The 21359-nt window shown below is 37.7% G+C and overlaps 3 protein-coding genes across 7 annotated transcripts; 2 read left to right on the forward strand and 1 right to left on the reverse strand.

The window, feature by feature from the left end:
- The first annotated feature begins 549 nt into the window (after positions 1-549).
- On the forward strand, positions 550-8216 carry LOC104219693 (CBL-interacting serine/threonine-protein kinase 3-like). Of its 5 annotated transcripts, none has more exons than XM_009770403.2 (15): positions 550-684; positions 1874-2107; positions 2358-2420; positions 3343-3414; positions 3629-3736; positions 3851-3931; positions 4644-4697; positions 4823-4948; positions 5033-5122; positions 5227-5349; positions 5454-5564; positions 6383-6496; positions 6613-6669; positions 7021-7095; positions 7877-8216. In XM_009770403.2, the coding sequence occupies exons 2-15, from the start codon at positions 1937-1939 to the stop codon at positions 7946-7948; spliced, it is 1317 nt and encodes a 438-aa protein (XP_009768705.1). In that variant the 5' UTR covers positions 550-684; positions 1874-1936; the 3' UTR covers positions 7949-8216. The 5 variants fall into 5 exon arrangements, with proteins under 5 accessions (XP_009768705.1, XP_009768703.1, XP_009768708.1 ...); XM_009770401.2 differs by having other exon boundaries at positions 564-774; XM_009770406.2 differs by having other exon boundaries at positions 566-774; positions 5457-5564.
- A 1800-nt stretch (positions 8217-10016) lies between these two features.
- Positions 10017-14598, reverse strand: LOC104219694 (probable serine/threonine-protein kinase PBL3). The gene is made up of 6 exons (XM_009770408.2): positions 14409-14598; positions 12089-12408; positions 11850-11985; positions 10933-11069; positions 10714-10837; positions 10017-10589 (listed from the first exon to the last, which is right to left on the reverse strand). Exons 1-6 carry the CDS (start codon positions 14467-14469, stop codon positions 10183-10185), a joined length of 1185 nt encoding a protein of 394 aa, XP_009768710.1. The 5' UTR covers positions 14470-14598; the 3' UTR covers positions 10017-10182.
- A 5163-nt stretch (positions 14599-19761) lies between these two features.
- On the forward strand, positions 19762-21358 carry LOC138881878 (uncharacterized). The gene is made up of 4 exons (XM_070162170.1): positions 19762-19795; positions 19859-20242; positions 20843-20919; positions 20990-21358. The coding sequence occupies exons 1-4, from the start codon at positions 19762-19764 to the stop codon at positions 21356-21358; spliced, it is 864 nt and encodes a 287-aa protein (XP_070018271.1).
- Position 21359: the final 1 nt, after the last annotated feature.

The raw sequence follows: 21359 nt of genomic DNA on the forward strand, positions 1-21359 counted from the left end.
GTGCCTAACACCTTCCCTCGGGTCAACAGAATTCCTTACTTAGAATTTCTGGTTCGCAGACTTCATTTGGAAAGTCGAATATTTTCCTCGATTTGGGATTCAAGATAAACCGGTGACTTGGGACACCAAAAGCCAAACCTTTCCCAAGTGGCGACTCTGAAATAAATAAATAATCCCATTTCGAATATTGTCACTTAAATTGGAAAAACTCCCTCGCGCATCTATCCCTCAGGGTAGGCGCGCAAAAAGGAGGTGTGACATCTATGTACTAGTGCTAAATAATTATTCATGAACTTAGAAAACATAAAGGGAAAAAAATACCTGGTGATGGTCTCGAACCTTGGTCAAACGGAGACAAATGCAGGTACTAAACCAGCGAAGCCAATCCTTCTTTCGTGTATAGGGGGCACATCAAAATTATTTAAGGGGTCCTTGTCGTATATACAAATATATATAAATGATTTTTTGCCGAGGCTAACGGTTCCGGTGACCCCTCTACCGTCCATGTAGGTCCGCAACCAACTTTTTTTATATAAATATTTGCAGTGGCATTTAACAAAGGTGAATTTCAAGATTTGGTTGCTGGGATTTTTCCACTGACCATATATTTTTGTCCAAAATCATTCAGAATTATAAACTGCTGTAATCTTTTTTGACCCAATAAAACACCAAAAGCCGCCTTTGGTATCTTCTTGTTCCTTCTTCATATTCATCTTCATAAAAGTTTTATCTTTATCTTTATAGCCCAAGACCCCATTTAAAGTTCAGCTCAAAGTATGTATTTTTTTCTCTTTCTTACTTTTTTGCTTTGATTTTTTTTTTATTAATAATCCTACTGTCTGGACCAGCTTGCATGCATTATGGCTATATTTATAATATTTTTTTTTTGGCTTTGGAATTTGTTGGGAAGATTGGAATATTTGTATTGTTTTGATATGTTTATGAGTTTTGTTCATGTGGGGAATTAGCTATATTTAGGAATTTTGCCTTTTGGGTTTTCTTGAAATTATGAAATATGGGATTTTGAATCTTATTAGATTGAGATCTTTTCCACTTTTTGAAGTTCCCTTGAAAAAAAACTTTCCTTTTTCTGCATTTTTTTGTGTACTTAGTTTTTGAAAAAAAGGGGTTATTTTGTTGTTGCTATTTGTTTAATCGGAGTTAAAATTTGGCTCCTTTTTTGAGCTTTTCCTTATTTTTATCAACAAAGTTTGTATTTTTATGCAAATTGTGAAGCTAGCTGATTTTTGGTTTTGTTGGTTGATTGGACTTGAGGTTTAGTTTCTTGAGTTTCCTTTCTATTTCAAGAAAATTGGGGTTTTTTCTTTGCATTTGTTTCTGGAATCTGTTGTGAAGTCATAGAACTCAATTCTTGCCGCATTTTGCTGATTTTGCCACAAAAAGGTTTAGGTAGTGGCATCTCTCTCTCTCTCACTCTCTCTCTCACACACTCACACACACACGGAGGGAGAGACCAATGTCCTTTTGGTTATTGATTGAATCAATAGTTCTTTGTTTTTAATTCAAGTCTCACTTTCTTTATTTATTTCCTTGAATTGGAATACTATTATAATTGACTTATTTTAATTAAAATGGTGTTGCACCTTGATTCTTGCCCCTACACCTTAAACAAATAAGAGAAGTAAATAAACAAACTTTTTTTTTATTATAAAAGCATTAGTTGTGTGCTTTTATCTGCAGTTAGTCAAGTTGTGTTAGAATATCTGTTTTATTTTAACTTTATAATTGGTCTGGGAACTCTCCGAATGTACGGAATGAATGTGATGACTAGTCTGATTTTTTTTTTTGCTTTACTCCGGGTAATATATGTTAGGAAGTCAGGTTTCTTATCGAAGTTTTAATCATTGTGCAGTAAAAAGTTCTCTAAGGAGGATTACGACTGCACTTTTTAGAGGATCGTCCCTGTATCTTAGTAATGAATCAGGCAAAAATCAAGCGTAGAGTTGGTAAATATGAAATGGGAAGGACAATTGGTGAGGGAACATTTGCTAAAGTCAAGTTTGCAAGGAATTCAGAGACAGGAGAGGCTGTAGCAATCAAGATTCTTGATAAGGATAAGGTCCTGAAACACAAAATGGCTGAGCAGGTCAGTCTTCAATATATTCATGCGTTATGCTTTCTCGAACTTTCGTCTCTTTCTATTGTCTGTTGTTATCCACTTACAAATCATAACATAGATTACACGAAAGCTATGTGAATGATGTCTTTTGACATCTGACATGGCGATTGAGTTGTTATCGATTTGTTATCCATCCTTCTACAGTTTTAAGTTCTTTGAATGGTTGATTCGTTTTGGCAATGTTTACTATTTATAATTCTTGTTCATAAATTGACAGATAAAGCGGGAGATAGCTACAATGAAGTTAATCAGACATCCACATGTTGTTCGGTTATACGAGGTTGGTCCTCTCTATGTCAATGCGCATGTGCTTGTGTGTATTTGTGCGCGCCTATGTATGTGGTCTCTGTGATCATATGGATGTGTAATTGGATCCTATGCCACTGGTTTCCGTACCTCCAACCTTTAGGTTAATTATTAAGCAACCCATTACTTTGCATTTGGTTATGCATCGTATGTTGAGAACTTCACTTTAGATCTTCACATCAACGATCTGTCAACTCACTATATCGGAGGGATAACCAACTGGCCTAGCAAAACATATTTAGCATTCTGTTGAGAATTTATGACTCAATTTTGGACAAGACAAGGTCCGTTGTACAGCATGTATTTTCAGTATTACCGACATGTATTAGGGCAGATTCTGGCCTTTAACATAACCTATATTGGCATGCAGATAATTTGCTGGTATCCATATACTGCGGTGGCATTGGCTAATATACTGGAGTAGTTAGTTAATCTTCTTGATCTACTCATATGGTACTTTCCAAATTTTCAAGAGTTATACTCTTTTTGAGATGTACCATCAAAATCTTGAAAAATGAGAGAACTAGAAAAGTTTAAGTCAAAATTACCAAAAAGGGAGCTGGAATTGTAAATTTCCCATTTGGGAACAGACATGTATTTTTCTCTCCTGTTAAATGTTCAAAATTTTGTTAAAAGAACTTTTGGGATGTTGTATACCAAATGCTTGCCTACTAACAACAAATCCATTGACGAACATCTCAAGTATCGAATATTTTGTGTCCTTCGAGTTTTTAACAAGGCTGTTAATCATGCAGAAGTCTTATACTGGCAATAACCTACTTTTGTTATCAAAATCGGAAATAACGTACTAAAGAGAAGATGTCGTTGTGGCTTTGATGACGACCGGGGTTTCATATGTTTAACTTTGAATCCATATCCTTTTCATCTGCCTGCAGGTGATGGGTAGCAAGACGAAGATATTCATTGTTCTGGAATTCATTACAGGTGGAGAGCTCTTTGATAAAATTGTAAGGGCGATTCTTCCTTTTTTCTAATTCATTCTCTCCCCTTACTTTTGGAGATAAATAATTTGACCAAAGAGCACAAAACTTGTTTCTCACTGACTGTGAATTTAGTTTTCATGTATCCTACCGAAGCTATTCAAACCTATTCAGCACACTTAAAAATCTCTCTGACACTTAGCATATGATTAAAGATATTATCTGTTTTATTGGCATAAAGGTAAATCATGGACGGATGCATGAAAAAGAAGCAAGGAAATATTTTCAGCAGCTCATTAATGTTGTTGATTATTGTCATAGCAGGGGAGTCTACCATAGAGATCTAAAGGTGGAAAGTGTTACTTTTGCAGCATTTTTAGTTCTTAATTTCTGTTCTGTTTTTTCCTTAAAGCTTCTGGCTTTGTTTTTGCGACCTTTATTTTGACATTCTTTAATGATGCAGCCTGAAAATTTACTGTTGGATGCCTCTGGAAACCTTAAAGTTTCTGATTTTGGATTGAGTGCTCTGTCCCAGCAAGTCAGGGTAAATATCTGATCATATGTTCTTTTAACATATATCTCCAACTTTTGATACGAGTCACTTAAGTTGTTAATTTGTGGTTATCAGACGTAATTCAGTGAATTCAACTGTGTAACCTGCTAGTAGATTGTGTAACAATGTCTGAAGTCTTAACGTCCTTTACTGATTATGTACATTTCGCCTTTGAGAAATGTGGTAGTGATAACTCATCCCCCCCCCCCCCAAAAAAAAAAAAAAAAAAGTGTGGGACCAGAAATCTCCATGGAAAGCCCATCGACAATCAAGTGATCGGAATTTTAAAATCGCAAATGCAGTAGTTGTCACTATAGAAAACGAGCCAGCACGATACTGAAATGTATTTCTGCTTCTTCCTATGATATTAACTAGTCTAAACATCATTTTCACTTCACTTTTTTGAAACAATAAAGGATGGGCCATGGGACATTGTCAGTTAATTTGTGATTGACGGATGATTTGTTGTTTGCTTTAACTACTCTGAGAATTGTTCAATAACGAACTTTTTTTCTTTTTAGCTAGAGAACTCCGAAATCATGCTAGTCGTTACTTTCTCTACATGTATCATCTTGTGATTAGTTCGGATTTGAAATATAGCTTCAAGCAGCAGTAATACTGCAATATATTTCTTTCATTTTGGTGATAGTTAATCTTCCTTTTGGAATCAAATGTATTTCTTATTTTTCACTCAAATTTCCAGGATGATGGTTTACTCCATACCTCGTGTGGAACCCCTAACTATGTTGCTCCTGAGGTATGATGAAATTGGTCTCCACAACTCTCTTCTTGTTCACTTCTTACCGCACAAAAAAAGTCCTGTTCATGTGCACCTTTTTCTTATTATTCTCTTCGTCTAAAAAAATGAGATTCCTTTCTTAGGTACTCAATGATCATGGATATGACGGCACAACAGCGGATCTTTGGTCGTGTGGAGTCATACTCTTTGTATTGCTTGCAGGTTACTTGCCTTTTGATGACTCTAATCTTATGAACCTGTATAAAAAAGTGAGCATTTCTTACGAATTCATTATTGAGTCAAATCTACTTTTGTTGTTATTAGTTTCATAATGTTTATCACGGTCTGCGCAGATCTCCGCTGCTGAATTTTCTTGCCCACCTTGGATGTCTTTTGGCGCTATGAAGTTAATTACTCGCATTTTGGATCCAAATCCTATGACAGTAAGCATGCTGAATTTCTAAATACAGCTTCTGGATTTATAGCTTGCAATCGAATATATAACGTCATCTACTTCTCTTATTTATTACATGTGTTTCTTACGCAGCGTATTACCATCCCAGAAATTTTGGAGGATGAGTGGTTCAAGAAAGATTATAAACCTCCTGTTTTTGATGAGAAAAAAGATGCCAACCTGGATGATGTTGAAGCTGTATTCAAGGATTCTGAAGTGAGCATAGTGGAATATGGAACAAATTTTGCATTGACTTCAGAGGAAAGAATTGATTGATGTATGAAGTTATCCTCACTTGGTTCTCTTTTTTTGGCACAAAGCAGGAATATCATGTAACAGAGAAAAAAGAAGAGCAGCCAACTCCTATGAATGCATTCGAGTTGATCTCAATGTCAAGAGGACTCAACCTTGGGAATCTCTTCGATGAACAGGTCAATGACTATGAACTTCCATTTTTGTCTTATTTATCTTGCATATTTTGGAACTTCTGGTTGATTAGTATGGTGCTTGTGCCTGGAGTTACGTCGCGCATGATTATTCTGTCTCAATAGGACATGCTTTAATGAAATTAATGTGAATTTCAGATAATTTTAGTGACTTGGTTGTGGCCAATAAAAAGTCGCCTTCTATTGGAGATAATAAGTGTTGGATAATTTTTCGTTTATAAAGGTTTGCCAGTTATTCATCAGCTATTATCAAGTTGCGAAGCCCTCCACAGTTTGTTCTAATATCAAACACCAAAACATAACAATGGGAGAGAGAAGTCAAGAAACTGTTATGTGTTGTAAAAACAGCTTCTTTGCATATTACACAATAGGATAGATGACTTTTTGCAGACATGAACCTGAAGGCCCTGAGTTGCATTAACCTGGTCAATTCATCAAATTTAGCCGTTAACTAAGCGCTGGACATCTCAAAACGTTGCAGTAATATTGCATGCATATACGTACTAACTTCTCTCTCTCTTTCTCCTGTGTGTTGAATATCAACATCTTATGCCTTATAAGGCTTCTGGAATCTCAATGTAACAACGTTCGTGTTGTGAGGAAATTACTATTCAGAATTCCCAGTTTGATTTGCAGTTATGTTATTCATATGAGTGAGGATGAAAATACGGAAGTTAAAAACATAAAGTTCTTAAACATTGACGATTACTAAGTAGGTACTCCACTTTGTCGGAAACATTGATGATGTGTATATTACTATATTCTTCCTCCATTGACAGATGTTTTGATTCCATTGTTCGCAGGAATTTAAGAGAGAAACAAGGTTCACATCTAAATGCCCGGCCAATGAAATAATCAGTAAGATTGAAGAAGCTGTAAAGCCCCTTGGTTTTGATGTTCACAAAAAGAATTACAAGGTGGTGATGAATTTCAAACATGCATTTCACTCGGCATCTAGATCCCTAATTAGTTAAATTAATTTTATCTAATATTGATTCTGTGCACTTGGCCTGATTCTACTCTTTTACCTCAGATGAGGCTGGAAAATGTTAAAGCTGGAAGAAAAGGGAACCTTAATGTTGCCACTGAGGTATGTTCAGTTTATTAATTGGTCATTTGTTTTATCTTATTTATTATTACTTTTTTCTTTTTGTATTGAGATTGCCATCAACAACAACAACAACAACAACCCAGTATAATCCCACTTAGTGGGGTCTGGGGAGGGTAATGTGTACGCAGACCTTACCCCTACCCTAAGGTAGAGAGACTGTTTCCAAATAGACCCCCGACATCCTTCCCTCCAAGAACTTCCCACCTTACTCTTGGGGAGACTCGAACTCACAACCTCTCGGTTGGAAGTGGGTATTGAGATTGCCATCATTATTTCGAAATGTGCATCTTTTGTCGTCGTATCCTGAACACTGTTTGGCCTGCAATTTAGGTATTTCAAGTCGCCCCTTCTCTTCATATGGTTGAAGTGCGAAAAGCAAAAGGCGATACTTTGGAATTCCACAAGGTACCATATTTAGCCAACTGCTAATTTTTTTTTTATCTAAATGACAATGCTGAACTGCGTATATCACTATTAGTAGGTTTTGATAGGCGAAAGCATTGTATAATCACAAGCTGATTGCTCTAGCAGGAACATAATCCTCAAGTTTAACTGTTTAGCTGATAGATATATGAAAAAAGTAATGGATATTTAGCTTATAAAAGGTCATGCTTGTGTAGTAGCAATCTCTGTACTTATTTCCCAAAGGCATAGGTTTTTGCTGTGTTTTAAAAGGGCAGTTCGGTGCACTAAGATCTCGCTATACGCGGGGTCCGGGGAAGAGCCGGACCACTAGGGTGTATTGTACGCAGCCTTAACCCTGCATTTCCGCAAGAGGTTGTTTCTACGGATTGAACCCGTGACCTCCTGGTCTCATGGCAGCAACTTTACCAGTTACGCCAAGGCTCCCCTTCGGGTTTTGCTGTGTTTTACATAACCGGAAATTCGTTAATACAACAACAACAACTACCCAGTAAAATCCCACATAGTGGGGTCTGAGGAGGGTAACGTGTACGCAGACCTTACCCTTGCCCCGATACGGCAGAGAGGCTGTTTCCGATAGACCCTCGGCTCAGAAAGACGGAAATAAAAATTCGTTAATACCTTGTGCATTTTTAAATCCTATCAGTCTTTGCATTATCCTCTTGTTCCTGACCTCTTTTAACTACTAATCAATCTCGAACGATATCTATTTTGCCATCAATTCTTCATTGTTTAATCATTTTTTTGTACTTCTTTTATGCAGTTTTACAAGAATCTTTCAACTAGTCTAGAGGATGTAGTGTGGAAAACTGAAGAGGACATGCAAAATAGGTAGTATTTTTCGATCAGTCGAGTGGAGCATGATACACGAAGTTTGATTTGCGGTCGGGATATTATCAAGTGCGTATTGCCGAGGGTGAACATATTACTACCATGAAGAGCAATAGCATTAGCTTTTGCTGGTGCTACCACATATGTATAAACTTTACAAGTTCTTTCTTTCTATCCCCTTTTTTCTGTTCTTTTTTGGTCTGTTCTTTGTAGTGGGACTTTTTTCTCCCATGAGAAAGTGACCATGTGAGGAATTTCCATTTGTTTCATCATGAGTAGGACTTTGTTCCTAATCACTTGCTGTTTGTATAACTGGTATACTCTTCTGACAATTGTATTAAGCTTTTCAGCTCCCTAAAAAAAAAAAAAAAAAAAAGAAGGAATCCACTAAGGAGAATTATAATTTTCATTTTCCTTGTCAAATGTGCAATTTGTATAATTAGTAGACACTTTTCACAATTTTTTTAACTGGATGCTTTATTAGAGATGAATACTATATGGTAGCGGTAGGAAATTCCTTAGCCTTAAATTAGGATATTCAAGAAGCACAGGTTGTTCCAGTTCGATACCGTCAGGAATTCTTGATTATTAGCTCCCTCAAAAAAGAAGTGCACCTATGAAAAATAGCTTTTCATTATCCCCCGTCTGACCACCCTATTTAAATTTTCCTTTTTAAAAGAGAAAACATGTTTTTTTTTTTGGGGGGGGGGGGGAGGGGAGGGGATTGGTAGATACATTTCACAAGATATTTCAAAGTGTTTGCAAGAGAAAGTTTGTATAGTGAAATTGGGCATTGTGGATAGGAGGGTGTGTAAAGGTTTCAGATTCAGACCCTTGAAAATGGAGAATTTTTGGAGAGAGAAAGTTTTACCCTCCTCTTCTCCCCTTTATTGGGTTTACCGGCACGAATTTGAATGTTATTGTCTTCAGTAATTAAGATAAGATGAGCACTGGCAAAGGCGGGATTTCTATTAAGGGGTATAAAAAAGAAAAAGCTAAAAAATTAGAAGGGAATGTGGCCAGTGCAAATTGAACCAGCAACCTCACAATAGTTTTGAATTCCCTTAACCGCCGAACTATGCTTTTGGGTTGTAGCAAGGGGGATCAAAATATATATAGATGCATAAAATAGATTTTACCTTATATGTACGGTCCAATTTTTTGGCGAAGGGGTTCCCAAAACCCAGAACCCCCTTCTGCCCACCTAAATCTTCCCCTGGATGCTTGTATCGAGGGAGACTGTCTACATCACAACTCTTGGATTGCGGCCTTTTCTCCACCACTGCGTGAATGCAGGATGTTTCGTGCATCGAACTGCCCTTTTACACCATAAACAGAATGGAATATATATATAACAGGAAGGATCCACTTTTTGTGTTTTCAAAACTTTATGAACAGCCAAAACAGCTTTCAAAACAAGTTAGTCTTTGAAAACTGTTAAGGATAAACCATTGTCAAAATTGGACAACACCAATCAAATGAAGGAACTTGAAAATGTCCCAATTCAAATATCCTTTGCCCCACTCTACTTATTTCCTTTTATAACCTTCACATATGCCACCTTCTCCTCTGTCAATTCTCTTTGTTGAAAGAGCATGCCTAGTATCATTAGCTACCACAAAATATTCTGCAAAATCATCATTTTACACGGTATGCTTTTTCCGTAAAAATTTACTTGCACCCAGTGTTTACACTAACCCAATTAATACATGACACCTGTACTCACATACACTAAAAGGGCGGCCCGATGCATAAGCTCTCGCTATGCGCGGGGTAGGGGGAAGGGCCGGACCACAAGGGTCTATCGTATGCAGCTTTATCCTGTATTTCTGTAAGAGGTTGTTTCCACGGCTCGAATACGTGACCTCCTGGTCACATGGCAATAACTTTACCAGTTACGCCAAGGCCCCTCATTTTGTACTCACATACACTATAATCACTAAATGGTTTTAACCATGGTAAATTAGTATAGTTTAGTGTGCATACCGGATGCGAAAAGTTTACCATGCTTTCCCCTTTTGAGGGAGAAGTCATTCTCTTTGAGACAGAAAAAAATAAAACATAAGTTCTGAAACAAAGAGTACTACAGATGTACATTTTAAATATATATACATTTTACATATTACACTCAAGCACTATACTGATATTTTTCTTCCTCATCAAACAAGGGAAACAACAAACAAATAAAGAAGAAAAAGACCGCCTATCTTAAAATATATGTAGCATGTGTTGGTACATTTATCTTGAATGTGTGACAACTCTCTTTTGATGATGACTTATCTTGTTATTTGCTGCATTATTTGCCTGTGTTGGTGAAGTCCTAGAAATATCTTTTGGTGTTGGCAAAAGCTTTAGTGTAGCTAATAATACCTCATCCATTGTTGGTCTAAGTTTTGGATCTACATTGAGGCACCATAAGGCGAGTGCTGCTGCAGCTTGTGCACCTTTCTTCGAGTACTGCCCTCCGAACCTTGTATCCATGATTCTCAGTACTCGTCTGCTGTCGCTTAGGAAAGGTATTGCCCACTCTACTAATGTTTCCTCAGCACCTCCCGGGTTCTCCTCGCCTGTAGCTCGTTTTCCTGATAGCAGCTCCAATAGAACAACACCGAAACTATATACATCGTTCTTTGGAGTCAAATGACCTGTTACAAGTAATTGGGGGTTGACTTGAGATAAGATATACAAGATACCAACCGTGGGTCACAGTAATCACAAGGCGAATAGTTTAATGGAGAAGGATTAGTTAACAAACTGATTGAAATATACCTGTTGCGACATATTCTGGTGCAGCATAACCCCGAGTTCCTATGACCCTCGTTGAAACATGAGTTCTATCTCCATCAGGACCATCCCTTGCGAGGCCAAAATCTGATAGTTTCGCATTAAACTCCTGCAGATGTTCAATAGAATATTTCATTTGTGATTGTATGATTGAAATCAACAGTTTTCTGATGCTAATCAATATCTCAGACGTAGAGACTGTACCGAATCAAGTAGAATATTTGATGCCTTGAGGTCCCGATAGATGACATTAGCATCCAGACTGTGCAAGAAGGCCAGTCCTCGTGCAACATCTACTGCAACGTGCATCCGTTTACCCCAAGTCATAAGCTGAACTCCTTCTGCACAAAATGGAAACATCACTAGTCTTCATCAGCAGTTTTCAAGAAAACACACACTATGCACTGATTTTAAATGTATCAAATGGAGGCATTAGATGAAGACATGCTACAAGAAACAATAGAATTATAATCGATGAGAATAAAATCAAGCAGGGAAGAAAAGCTTAGAAAAAGATTTTCAAGTCCAGCCTAGATTGAGTTGGCTTTGTTGTACAAGTATTCGACGCAATGAACTGCTTTCTTCAGAAGATCACAGAAAAGATCCTTCAATTGCATGAACCATTATCTTTTTATTTCTTTAACCCCTCCCTAATTAGGAGGATCTATAGTGTTTCTACGCTTCCCCTCCAGCGTGACTTGAACCCAGGACCTAACGGTCGTGGGTGGAGGTGCTTTTACCAGCTGAGCAAGCCTCACTTGTCCATGAACCATTATCTTACTAGAGATAATAATACTTATGGAGTATTAGCGTTATATCAATGCTTGAGAAAAATGTCCGGCACTACTACACTAATAAAGCATACAAATCAGAGGCGGATCCAGGATTTGAAGTTTATGGGTTCTAGTCCTTCTGGGTTCTCCCCATTGGAGTTACTCGGTTCTAAATTTATAATTTGTACATATTAAATAAACTTTTCAGGACAAATACAAAGTTACTGAGTTCTGCTGAAACCGTGCCGTATATAGTACATATGCCCCTGTACAAAATCCTACCTAAATTACGGGAAAAATTGAGAAAAATGATTATAAAGAATTCGGAAAATGAAGAGATTGACTCACTTCTGAATAGATGATTTTCCAAGCTTCCTTTGGTCATATACTCGTAAACAAGAAGCCTGTTATCACATTCTACGCAATATCCAATCAGCCTCACAAGATTTTCGTGGCGAAGCTGCCCTAAGTAGTTAACCTCTGCCTGCAGATTTGATGCGAAGGACACAAAGTTATTATTATCACTGAGAATAAGTGCCACAAACAAAATATTAAGAAATTTTCTGAAGGCGTGTAAATGAACATACAAGCCATTCTCTGTGCCCCTGAAAGCTTTCTGGCTTAAGTTTCTTGACGGCCACTACCATTCCTGTCCCTGGTTTGCAGGGAGTAAGCGTATTTTCATCTAGCCATCCTTTGAAGACATATCCAAATCCTCCCTCACCAAGAAGACTATCAGCTCGAAAGTTCCTAGTTGCATTCTTGAGGTCATTGAAGGTAAAGGACTTGAGATGGCTGACGGCAGATAGATCACTTTTGCAAGACTTGAGAGCATGTCCTAAACTGCCCTCAAGTGTCTGGCGATGACTGTATTCTTTTCTCTCACTGCCAGGGCCTGTTCTAGAATCTGGAATTACAATTGCGAAGAAGTAAGCAGATAGGAAACAGAACTCGATTTGCAAATATTAAAAATTAAGTAATTTGTTTTCCGGTTAAAGTTCCGAGTTACTCTTTTATTGCCAATGTTGTGCAAAGCATTGTTAAGAAGGAGGGGATGACCTAACCTTCTTGTACAAAATGATAACCTGCTAATCAGATTATAGCGGTATGTTCTAATACATTGTAGTGGTAACTGCCAAAGTAATATTCAATACAAAAAGCTAAGTAATATTCAATAAGAAAAACGAACAAGTCATGGCACGAGTCACACATGCTTTCACAATGTTATGTATCTTATCGATGCCAGTGCTGCTATTCTGATGAACCGGATCAGTGGAAAATAAGCAGCTAAACAGATTTCTGAGAACCTAGAAATTGGCTTTTAGACCCGAAATTTCAGGGGTCAGTATGATGCAGGAGAAGCAATGTCTAAAACACCAAAGCGCAAGATCACTTTGAAGAGTTTAAGGAATAAATTAACTTCTTTGCCATAAAATATAATTGCTCTCACTCTCGTATTTGTAAAGGGATGCAATAAGTAAATTCACGAGAATGATTTAATATGGTTCACGAGTCTACTTCAACAAAATCAAACTAAACCAAGAGCAAATACACATACACAACTGTTTGAAGTTTGAACATAATTGCAGGATAGCACATATAGTGGCCCCATCCAACCTGAAACTCTACAACCTTCTGGACAGAGGCAGATTCAGGAATTAAAGTTTATAAGTTCTTATAACGATCTCAAGTTAATAACTAGGTTCACAGTCAAATGCTTATAGATATTTAATGAATTTTTAATACATATACAAGATCTCGACAAAAGCTACTGGTTCCCAGGAATCCACAATATACCCTCTAGATCCACCACTGCTTCTGGACTGCAATATAACGAACAATAGCCTCACATGTCTATTTCCTTTGCTTAGGTTTTGTTTCCAGTGTGAAATAGAACTTGAGATGCAAAGGGGGGAAAGAGTAGACAACTACTCTAGAGTCTAAACTACACAAAGCTCTTGGGAGCCAATTCGCATAACTTTGAAAGTTATAGCGAGGATTATCCAAATAATTGGATAGCAATAGCACAAAGTGTTAAGAAGCAAATAACAGAACAATAGACCGTATAATTTGCTTCTTAGCCAACAAAATTCAAACTTCTAAAAGATGATAGAATCCTATTAGGGTAACACCAAAATCACCAAACGACAATTTGGGTAAGTATCCTTTTACTCTAGCGAAACAATAAGACTTCTCAAAATAGAAACTTTTCTACACAGAATGTGACTTGAAAAGCAATCCACATATTTTTTCTTATGACGTGGTGTCCGGGCCAATTTTCACGCTCCTCGACTATTTCACCACATGTACCAGTAACTCTGCCCACTAGGCATATGTAAAGCAATCCATATGTTTTAGCTCAATGCTTCCTGAAAGCTATTCGTTACAGCATACAGCATACCTATTCTCAATAGCTAACATACATATTCTACAAAATTGCAAAATCTAACTCGAGAATTAACCCTGAAATATACATAAAAATAGGGACTTGAACAAATTACAAAAGCAATCCATATCTCTCTACTTCAATGCTTTCTGAAAGCTAGTAATTACAGCACACCTATTCTCAATATATGTATATATATATAAGGGCAGGCCGGTGCACTAAACTCTCGGGATCCGGATAAGGGTCGGACAAGGTTCTATTGTACGCAGCCTTACCCTGCATTTCTGCAAGAGGCTATCACGGCTCGAACACGTGACATCACATGGCAGCAACTTTACCAGTTACGTCAAGACTCCCCTATATATATTATATACAGAATTGTAAAATTCAACTCAAGAATTAGACAAAAAATGGGGTCTTGAACAAACTACAAAAGCAATTCAAATATTGTACAAAACTGAAACAAGAGGGAAACATGCAAAAAGGCAAAGTGAAAAGAGAATGTGGGAATGAATTCATACCAGACAACAAGCTAGAAGATGCATGAGCAAGCCTTACAGGTTTACCATAGCAAATCCCCATATTAAAACAAATATCAAGATTCTCACTTTATAACCAACTTTTCCTTTAGAAAATTTGAAAACCAAGAAAACCCCAAAAAGGATAAAGGAGAAGGAGAATATATGAAGAGAAAAGGAGTTGAATAAGTACAAGAATAGAAAAATGAACCCATTGTTATTTGTTATTGTTAAAGAGGAAGAAGCTATGAGAGAGAGAGAGAGAGGCCCTTTTAGTCTTCAGTCAAGAGTAAGGAAAATCTCCATTGAAAATGTTGTCACAGCTACGGTTAAACATATGGTCATATGTGGGGTCCATTTTTGAGGATGTGGGCCATAGTTATGTCTATGTCGTAGGGGTGAAGTATTGAACTGTGCCATAACAAATTTTGACAATCCTTACCCACGGAAGGTTGTGATTTTCAACTCGTTGCCTAAACATAGTAATGACGTTACTTGAAAAAGTGAACAAATAAATATATCACGTAACAGTATGTAGTATATCAAGTCATGAGTGACAACGAAGCCAAGCCGCCGTCTATAAACAAAGGGATGAAATCCCGACGAAGGCCTAAGCTACCGTAATACATTGAGGTAATGAGGCCACTTAGCTGTATATTATACAAAGGGAAAGGCGTCGGTACGGAGCCACGTTAGTTGTGAATATAGAATATTTTTTATTTTTATTTTACTATTACGTCAGCTATCTAATATATTAATTTATTATATATATATGTGTGTGTGTATGTGTATGTGTGTGACACCGCTTGGAACAAGGTGCCTACCCACATGCTCTTCGGCCAACTTGGGAGGAGCTAGCCAAAAATAAGCTAAGACTTATTGAAAGAGTCAAAACAGGGACAAGCATCCAAATGGTCTTCTAGACTTCTTTTAATAATAATAATTATTATAATACCAATTTCGTAAAAGAATTGATAGTACCAAATCCTCCTAAGAAAAAAAAAAACAGATATAATTTAATTCGAACGAAGTGAAAGGGGTAATAGATTTAATGTTCTCAAATGAAATCAAGTTACATTCAATTTAATGTTTGAAAAACAAAAAGTAATACTACGAAATAATCATCCATTAACTACGTCTTAATCTTAAAATTTTGAATAAAACAACTAAAATATAAAAATAATGATGGTTCTTTCATATAAGCAACTTGTAAATTAGCTTGAAAAGAAATAATAATCATTTGACTAGTTGTAGCTGCTGTTTTTTTTTTTTAATTCTAAGTCAAACTTAGCTTTCCTGTTTGTTATATTTTGACCGTTTAACTTGTCAACGACTTCAATCCTAGTTGCTTCAATAATATCAAAATGGCAAAGGTCAAATATATTCCTGTACAGTAAGAAAAAGTACTCCTGACCTATATACCTATGCCGTAATACTATTGGTTCAAATATACTTCTCTTCTGTTAACTTTATTCAAAGTGGACATCCAATCCTACGTGGCACTAACATTTGATGAGGTATATATATATTTTTTTTTGAAATACAATATTTTTCATGATAGCGGCAATCGTGACAATAGTTGTGAAGGGGCAGAAAATTTTAGAGGTGAAAAAAAATAGAAGGGAGGGGTAAAATGGGTTAGGGGTGCTGAGGTGGCAAGCCGGGTGACATCCATCTCATCAAATGTCAGTGTCACGTAGGATTGGATGTTCACTTTAGATAAACATAATGGAAAAAAGTATATATTTGAACCAATTGTATAACGATAAGGCTATATTTGGACTCAAAGTATAACGAGGAGTACATTTAAACCTTTTATAATAATACAGGGATATATTTGGCCTTTTTTCCAATATTAAAATTAGCCTTTGCAAAAGTGGCCTACTTTTGCATAACATTGAGAATTGGAAGAAAAAAATTGTAGCAATTTTTAAAGCATATTTCAATAACGTTATGCAATAAAGAAAGCTATAATAAAATAATTTCATTGATCTTTTTACTTCATACATAGCCCAGTCGAGTTTATTTTTTTCAAAATTCAGAAATATTTAATTGTGCTTTCGAAACATACTTTTCAGTAAAATTTCACCTGCATTTGGATATATGCAAGCTATATATTTGTATATAGACTCCTCTCACGGTGGAAAAAAAATAAACCCCTATCATTTAACCGTAGTTGATTATAGATATTTTCACCTTATTAAATTGATTAACTACGAGAAATTCAAATAAGTTTGGTTTTTACACATTTTCTTGTTTCCCACTAATTCTTAGAAAGGAAAATTTGATAAACAATACCAACAAAAGTTGTAATGGAGTGGTAAGTACTCATTCATTCTTAACTAGAGGTCTCGGGTTCGAGCCATGAACATGGAGTCGCCTTTGTTAGGGAACACTTTACCTCCCAATGTGACTTCCCGGTGCGAATCCAAATTTAGTCGGGCTCTAGTGTAGATATCGAAAACCGGGTAGGAACCCCTCCCCCCAAAAAAAGACAACTCCATAAACAAAATTATTTTAAAGGAGTCCTCTCTCAAATGGTGGCCTTACTAAAAGGAGAAATTAATGAGGAGAACAAGTTGATCCACAACCCTACTTTATTTGAAGGACGACTTCGTCCATATTTGACTTTTATTCAAGAAAAAGAAAATAGGGTGTAAAAATACATTATATATTAAATCATTGAGGAGGTGATACACTCAAACATTTCTGCTTTCACCTAGCTATTCCGTTTTTAAATGATAAATTCAATATTGCATAGTGTTGGTCAAATGAAAAATAATAGTTGTCTTTGAATTCAATTAAATTTCATTTTCGAAATTTTATTTTTGTGGAGCTCTCAATCATTTTCAGCAATAGGGCACATTTAGTAGATTTCGTCCCACATTTCTCCCGCAGTCCAGACCTCTCATATTGATATTAATACATATATTTAATAAAAAAATTCAACGAAGCGATGTCGCGTGACACCTTCATGCTAAGAGTGCATCCGCCCTTTCAAGGAGCCGTTAGCATCGGCTGCTTAAGAAATTTGACTAATTGTTTCTTAAATCTAAAATGAATTGAAAAGGAGACTTATTTTCTTAGTGATGTGACATAAGATAATTAATAAAAAGAGTTGCAACAAATTAAAAGTTACCATTCTTCTAAAGTGGAGTGCACGCACTTGGAAATAATTGGTCTTATTTTATTTTAAAGCAAACTTTCCAAAATGGCATGCTACGTTCTTTTGTAGCATTGAATGATTAAATGTTAAATTAATTAGAGTTACAAAAAAAAAAAAAATTAACTGCACGCATGTACTACAAATTTCCTCACTTTAAATAAAAGAATAATAGCTTTTTAACTTCAAGAGAAAGATTTTAACTTTTTGGTCAAAGACAAACTTTATTTTTTCAACATTAAAAGTTTGCAAATATTGAAAAATCTTACTCCATATGAACTTTTCTACTACTTTGACTTGTCTCGTTAAGACTCGTTTGATACGAGTGATAAGGATGTTTACCTCGAAAATACGAGTAACAATTAAATTTGATTTGTGGTTTTAAAGATATGTGATTTAGTTCAATACCAATTAATAATCAAGAATATGAAGTAGAGATGAAAGAAATAAGTGAATCAAACCAATGTTACTCAGCAGTGATGACCTCGAGATGAACTAAGAGCAATAAAATAAGAACAATAAATGTAAAGGACAGCGCTGATGAACAGTAAGAGAGAAAAGCAGGATAGTATATTTTTTGCCAATGATTAAATTATGTTACAAATGATTGGGGTCCCCTTTATATAATGGGGGAACCCTAAATAAGGTACATTTCTATTTATAATAAGGAATATTATTGATACAACTATCTAACCGCCTAGTACAATCCTATTTCGGGATTTGCGCCATGATTTTGGGGACATGGCAGGAATCTCGCTCATTTTGTTAGAAATCCATGACGGCATTATTTCGGGGTCGAGCATACTCGGTTTCGATGTCCATTGTATTCTGATCCTCGGGCATTGCATCCTATCTTCGAGCTCGAATTTGATCCATCGGGCTCGATCTCGACCTTGTCTGAACTCAGGCTTAAGACGAACCCTCGAGCCTATAAATCGAAGGCATATGATTTTGACCATATACAGATAGTTCCCGCGTTTCTTAGAGAAGGCCGATAAGAGACGACTTGATCTTCGATGCTCCGACACCTCGATCCTAATGTTGATCTCATGATGTCAGCGGTTGAAGTTACTGAAAGGTCACTTTCACGCAGTTCCCAAAGTCATCAATTAGAGGCGGCTGACGGTGGGCTATTGGCTTCCCCAATACGCTTGAGCGACCTCTATAAATAGGCCAACTTCACCATTTTACAAACTTTACTTCTCTAATCGTTTTCAAAATTTCATTAGCTCCTTCAACTCCTCTGAGTTCATCCTCCTCTTTAATTCGCCTTTGCTTCACCATCAACCCTTTCTCTTTGAATTTCTACACTATAATGGCTAAAACATCTAAATATGTTCCCCAAAAAGAAAAAGCCTCTTCATCATCGCGGCCAGCCAGAAGTAAAATGGTGGTGCCACCTCGTATTGAGGAGTGTATTCCCCCGCTGTGTGAAACAACATCCGATTTCAAAATTGAAAAACCTGTATCGACACCAGGCCGATGCGAGCCCATGTCCCGATGCATCTGCCTAATAACCGAAGACGAGCTCGATCATGTAAAAAAAGACTGCAACTAGGAGAAAAAAGATGTGGTGATCCCTTCCCCGAGGAGAACATCACTACTCATAAAGCGGGGGTACTTAAGCGTGTATACCTACCCATTTACGTTGGGTTCTGCAAAATCCAGCTCTAGGTCCCATAGACCAAGTTATTCTTGACTTCTACCAACAATACCAAGTGACGCTCGGCCAGATCTACCTTTCATTCTGGCGAATCGTCAATTTGATCAGATACTTCTTGAACCAGGTTGAGGGGATGCCTTTTACCCTCGACCATTTGATCAGGTTGTATAACCCTCGCCTTTATCGAGGTAGTCTGATAAAGCTGCAATGCCGATCCTCGAATCTCTCTTCTCCAGCATCAATGAGGACAAGAACCGAGGATAGATAAGCCAATTTGTCCGAGTCAGGACCTCTGACCTGATTCCTGCTGAGAGGATGCCATTCCCCGAGGAATGGAACATGAAATGTAAGTACATGCATATCAATGGTAACTTTATACCTTGCTTCCCTTTTTCTTCATTTTTTTCTCGATCTAATATCTTTCCGATGGTGCAACTGTTGCTTGATTTCTTGGTACGGTCCCAGATCTCTAAGATTGGGTCTGAAAACTAGCCTATATTTCCTCATAAGCGAAGCGTTGCTGGCGTAACATGTCCAAGGGTCGATGGGAGGCTAAAAACCATGGTGAGTTCTCTTGTTTGTTTACTCGTGTTTCTCAGTGAAATACTTACTTTTTGTTTTATGCAGGCCTCAGAGATGCTGTTGCCATGCGGCCTCCCCTGGTCAGTGAGGAAGAGATCGCAAAGCCTTCCAGAGAAAAGAAAAGAAAGAGGGTGTTGCCTACAAATACACCGAAGCTGAAGAAGAGCACGACTCGAAAGCCCAAAGCTAATACTGTGGCCCTATCTTCGGAAACGGCCCAACGCCTTCGGGACGAGGATGAAGAAAAAAATGACGACTGCCTGTTGGTAGTTCGAAAAAAGGGAAGCACTGACGCTTTGAAGTCTGCTGAACCGATGGTGGTTGATGCGGTTCATTCTAGGACCGAAGAAATCTCCGAGCGGAGTTCGAGCAAAGTCCCCGAGTCATCGGGCAATAAAATAGCACCTCGTCTTGAAGGTTATTTGGAGGGTGAGACCTAGTGGCCTGGTCCCGAGGCCCTTCAAAGAGAAGAGGATGCCCCGAGTGGATCACTTGGGGTAATTAATGTGGATGATTCACCACCTGGTCCTGAGTTCTCCGAGGGGCAATTCCGAGATGCTCGGAACATAAGAACTCGTGTGGGGAAGAGCCATGGAGGGCATGATATCTTTCGAGAATGCCTTGCAGGGATCGAAGATGGCCCCGCCCCAGATTCTTCTTTTATTTTCGACGAGGCCCATCGGCTCTTCAAACATGTAAGTTTATGTCCCTTAAATTACGTCTGAGCTTTATCCTTGTTGTTCTGAGTCTAACTTTTTCCCTTTGTTAAAGGCTGTGACGCTTTATAAAGAAGCATTCTCCAAGTCTCGAGCTGAGCTCGCTCAATATGAGGCCGAGCTTAAGAAAATCTCGGAATAGAGGAACAATCTTAAAACTCTCTATGTCAAGAAAGAGGAGGAGTCAGCGATCTTCGGGCCGAACTGGCAAAGGCTCGTCAAGAACACACCGAGCTTATCGAAAAGGTAGTATACCCTTTGAGGTTTTGTTATGCATTTTCCCGATTGATCGGCTAACATTTCAACTTTGCAGGCTCAACAAAAGGGCGAGCTGGTGGAGCAACTCCTAAAGGAGCTCAAGATGAAGGAGGCCGAGACCCTAGGGTGGAGGCAAGGCATAGACCGTCTCGCCTCAGAGAAAGATACTCTTTGGGAGTAGCTGGCTTCAATTGAACGCCAGTTTCAAAGTGTTAAGGAGGAGAGATTGACTCGGAGCCGCAAAATCGAGGAGCTTGAAGCTAAATTTGCTGTTGAGCTTGCCAAGGCCAAATCTGAAGCAGAGGCGTTTATATCTTCGTACCGAGATGACGCTGAAGCAGCTAACACCCGATCAAAGGAGATCTCTACTGCAGCCGAAGTTAATCTCTCATGTTCACTTTACCATGCCAGGCGACAATCCCGAAGAGAAACCCTCGAGGAGGTGCATGCTCGCGGCTTTGATCTCTCAGCCGATATTGAAAAGGCAAAGACTTTGGAAGAAGAGGTTGCCACTGCTTTCCGAGGACGAAGATTCAAACAGTGGCTCCGAGAGTGGAGGATACGGAGGTAGT

This window comes from Nicotiana sylvestris, chromosome 11, assembly GCF_000393655.2.
Source record: "Nicotiana sylvestris chromosome 11, ASM39365v2, whole genome shotgun sequence".
NCBI classification, from domain to species: Eukaryota; Viridiplantae; Streptophyta; class Magnoliopsida; order Solanales; family Solanaceae; genus Nicotiana; species Nicotiana sylvestris.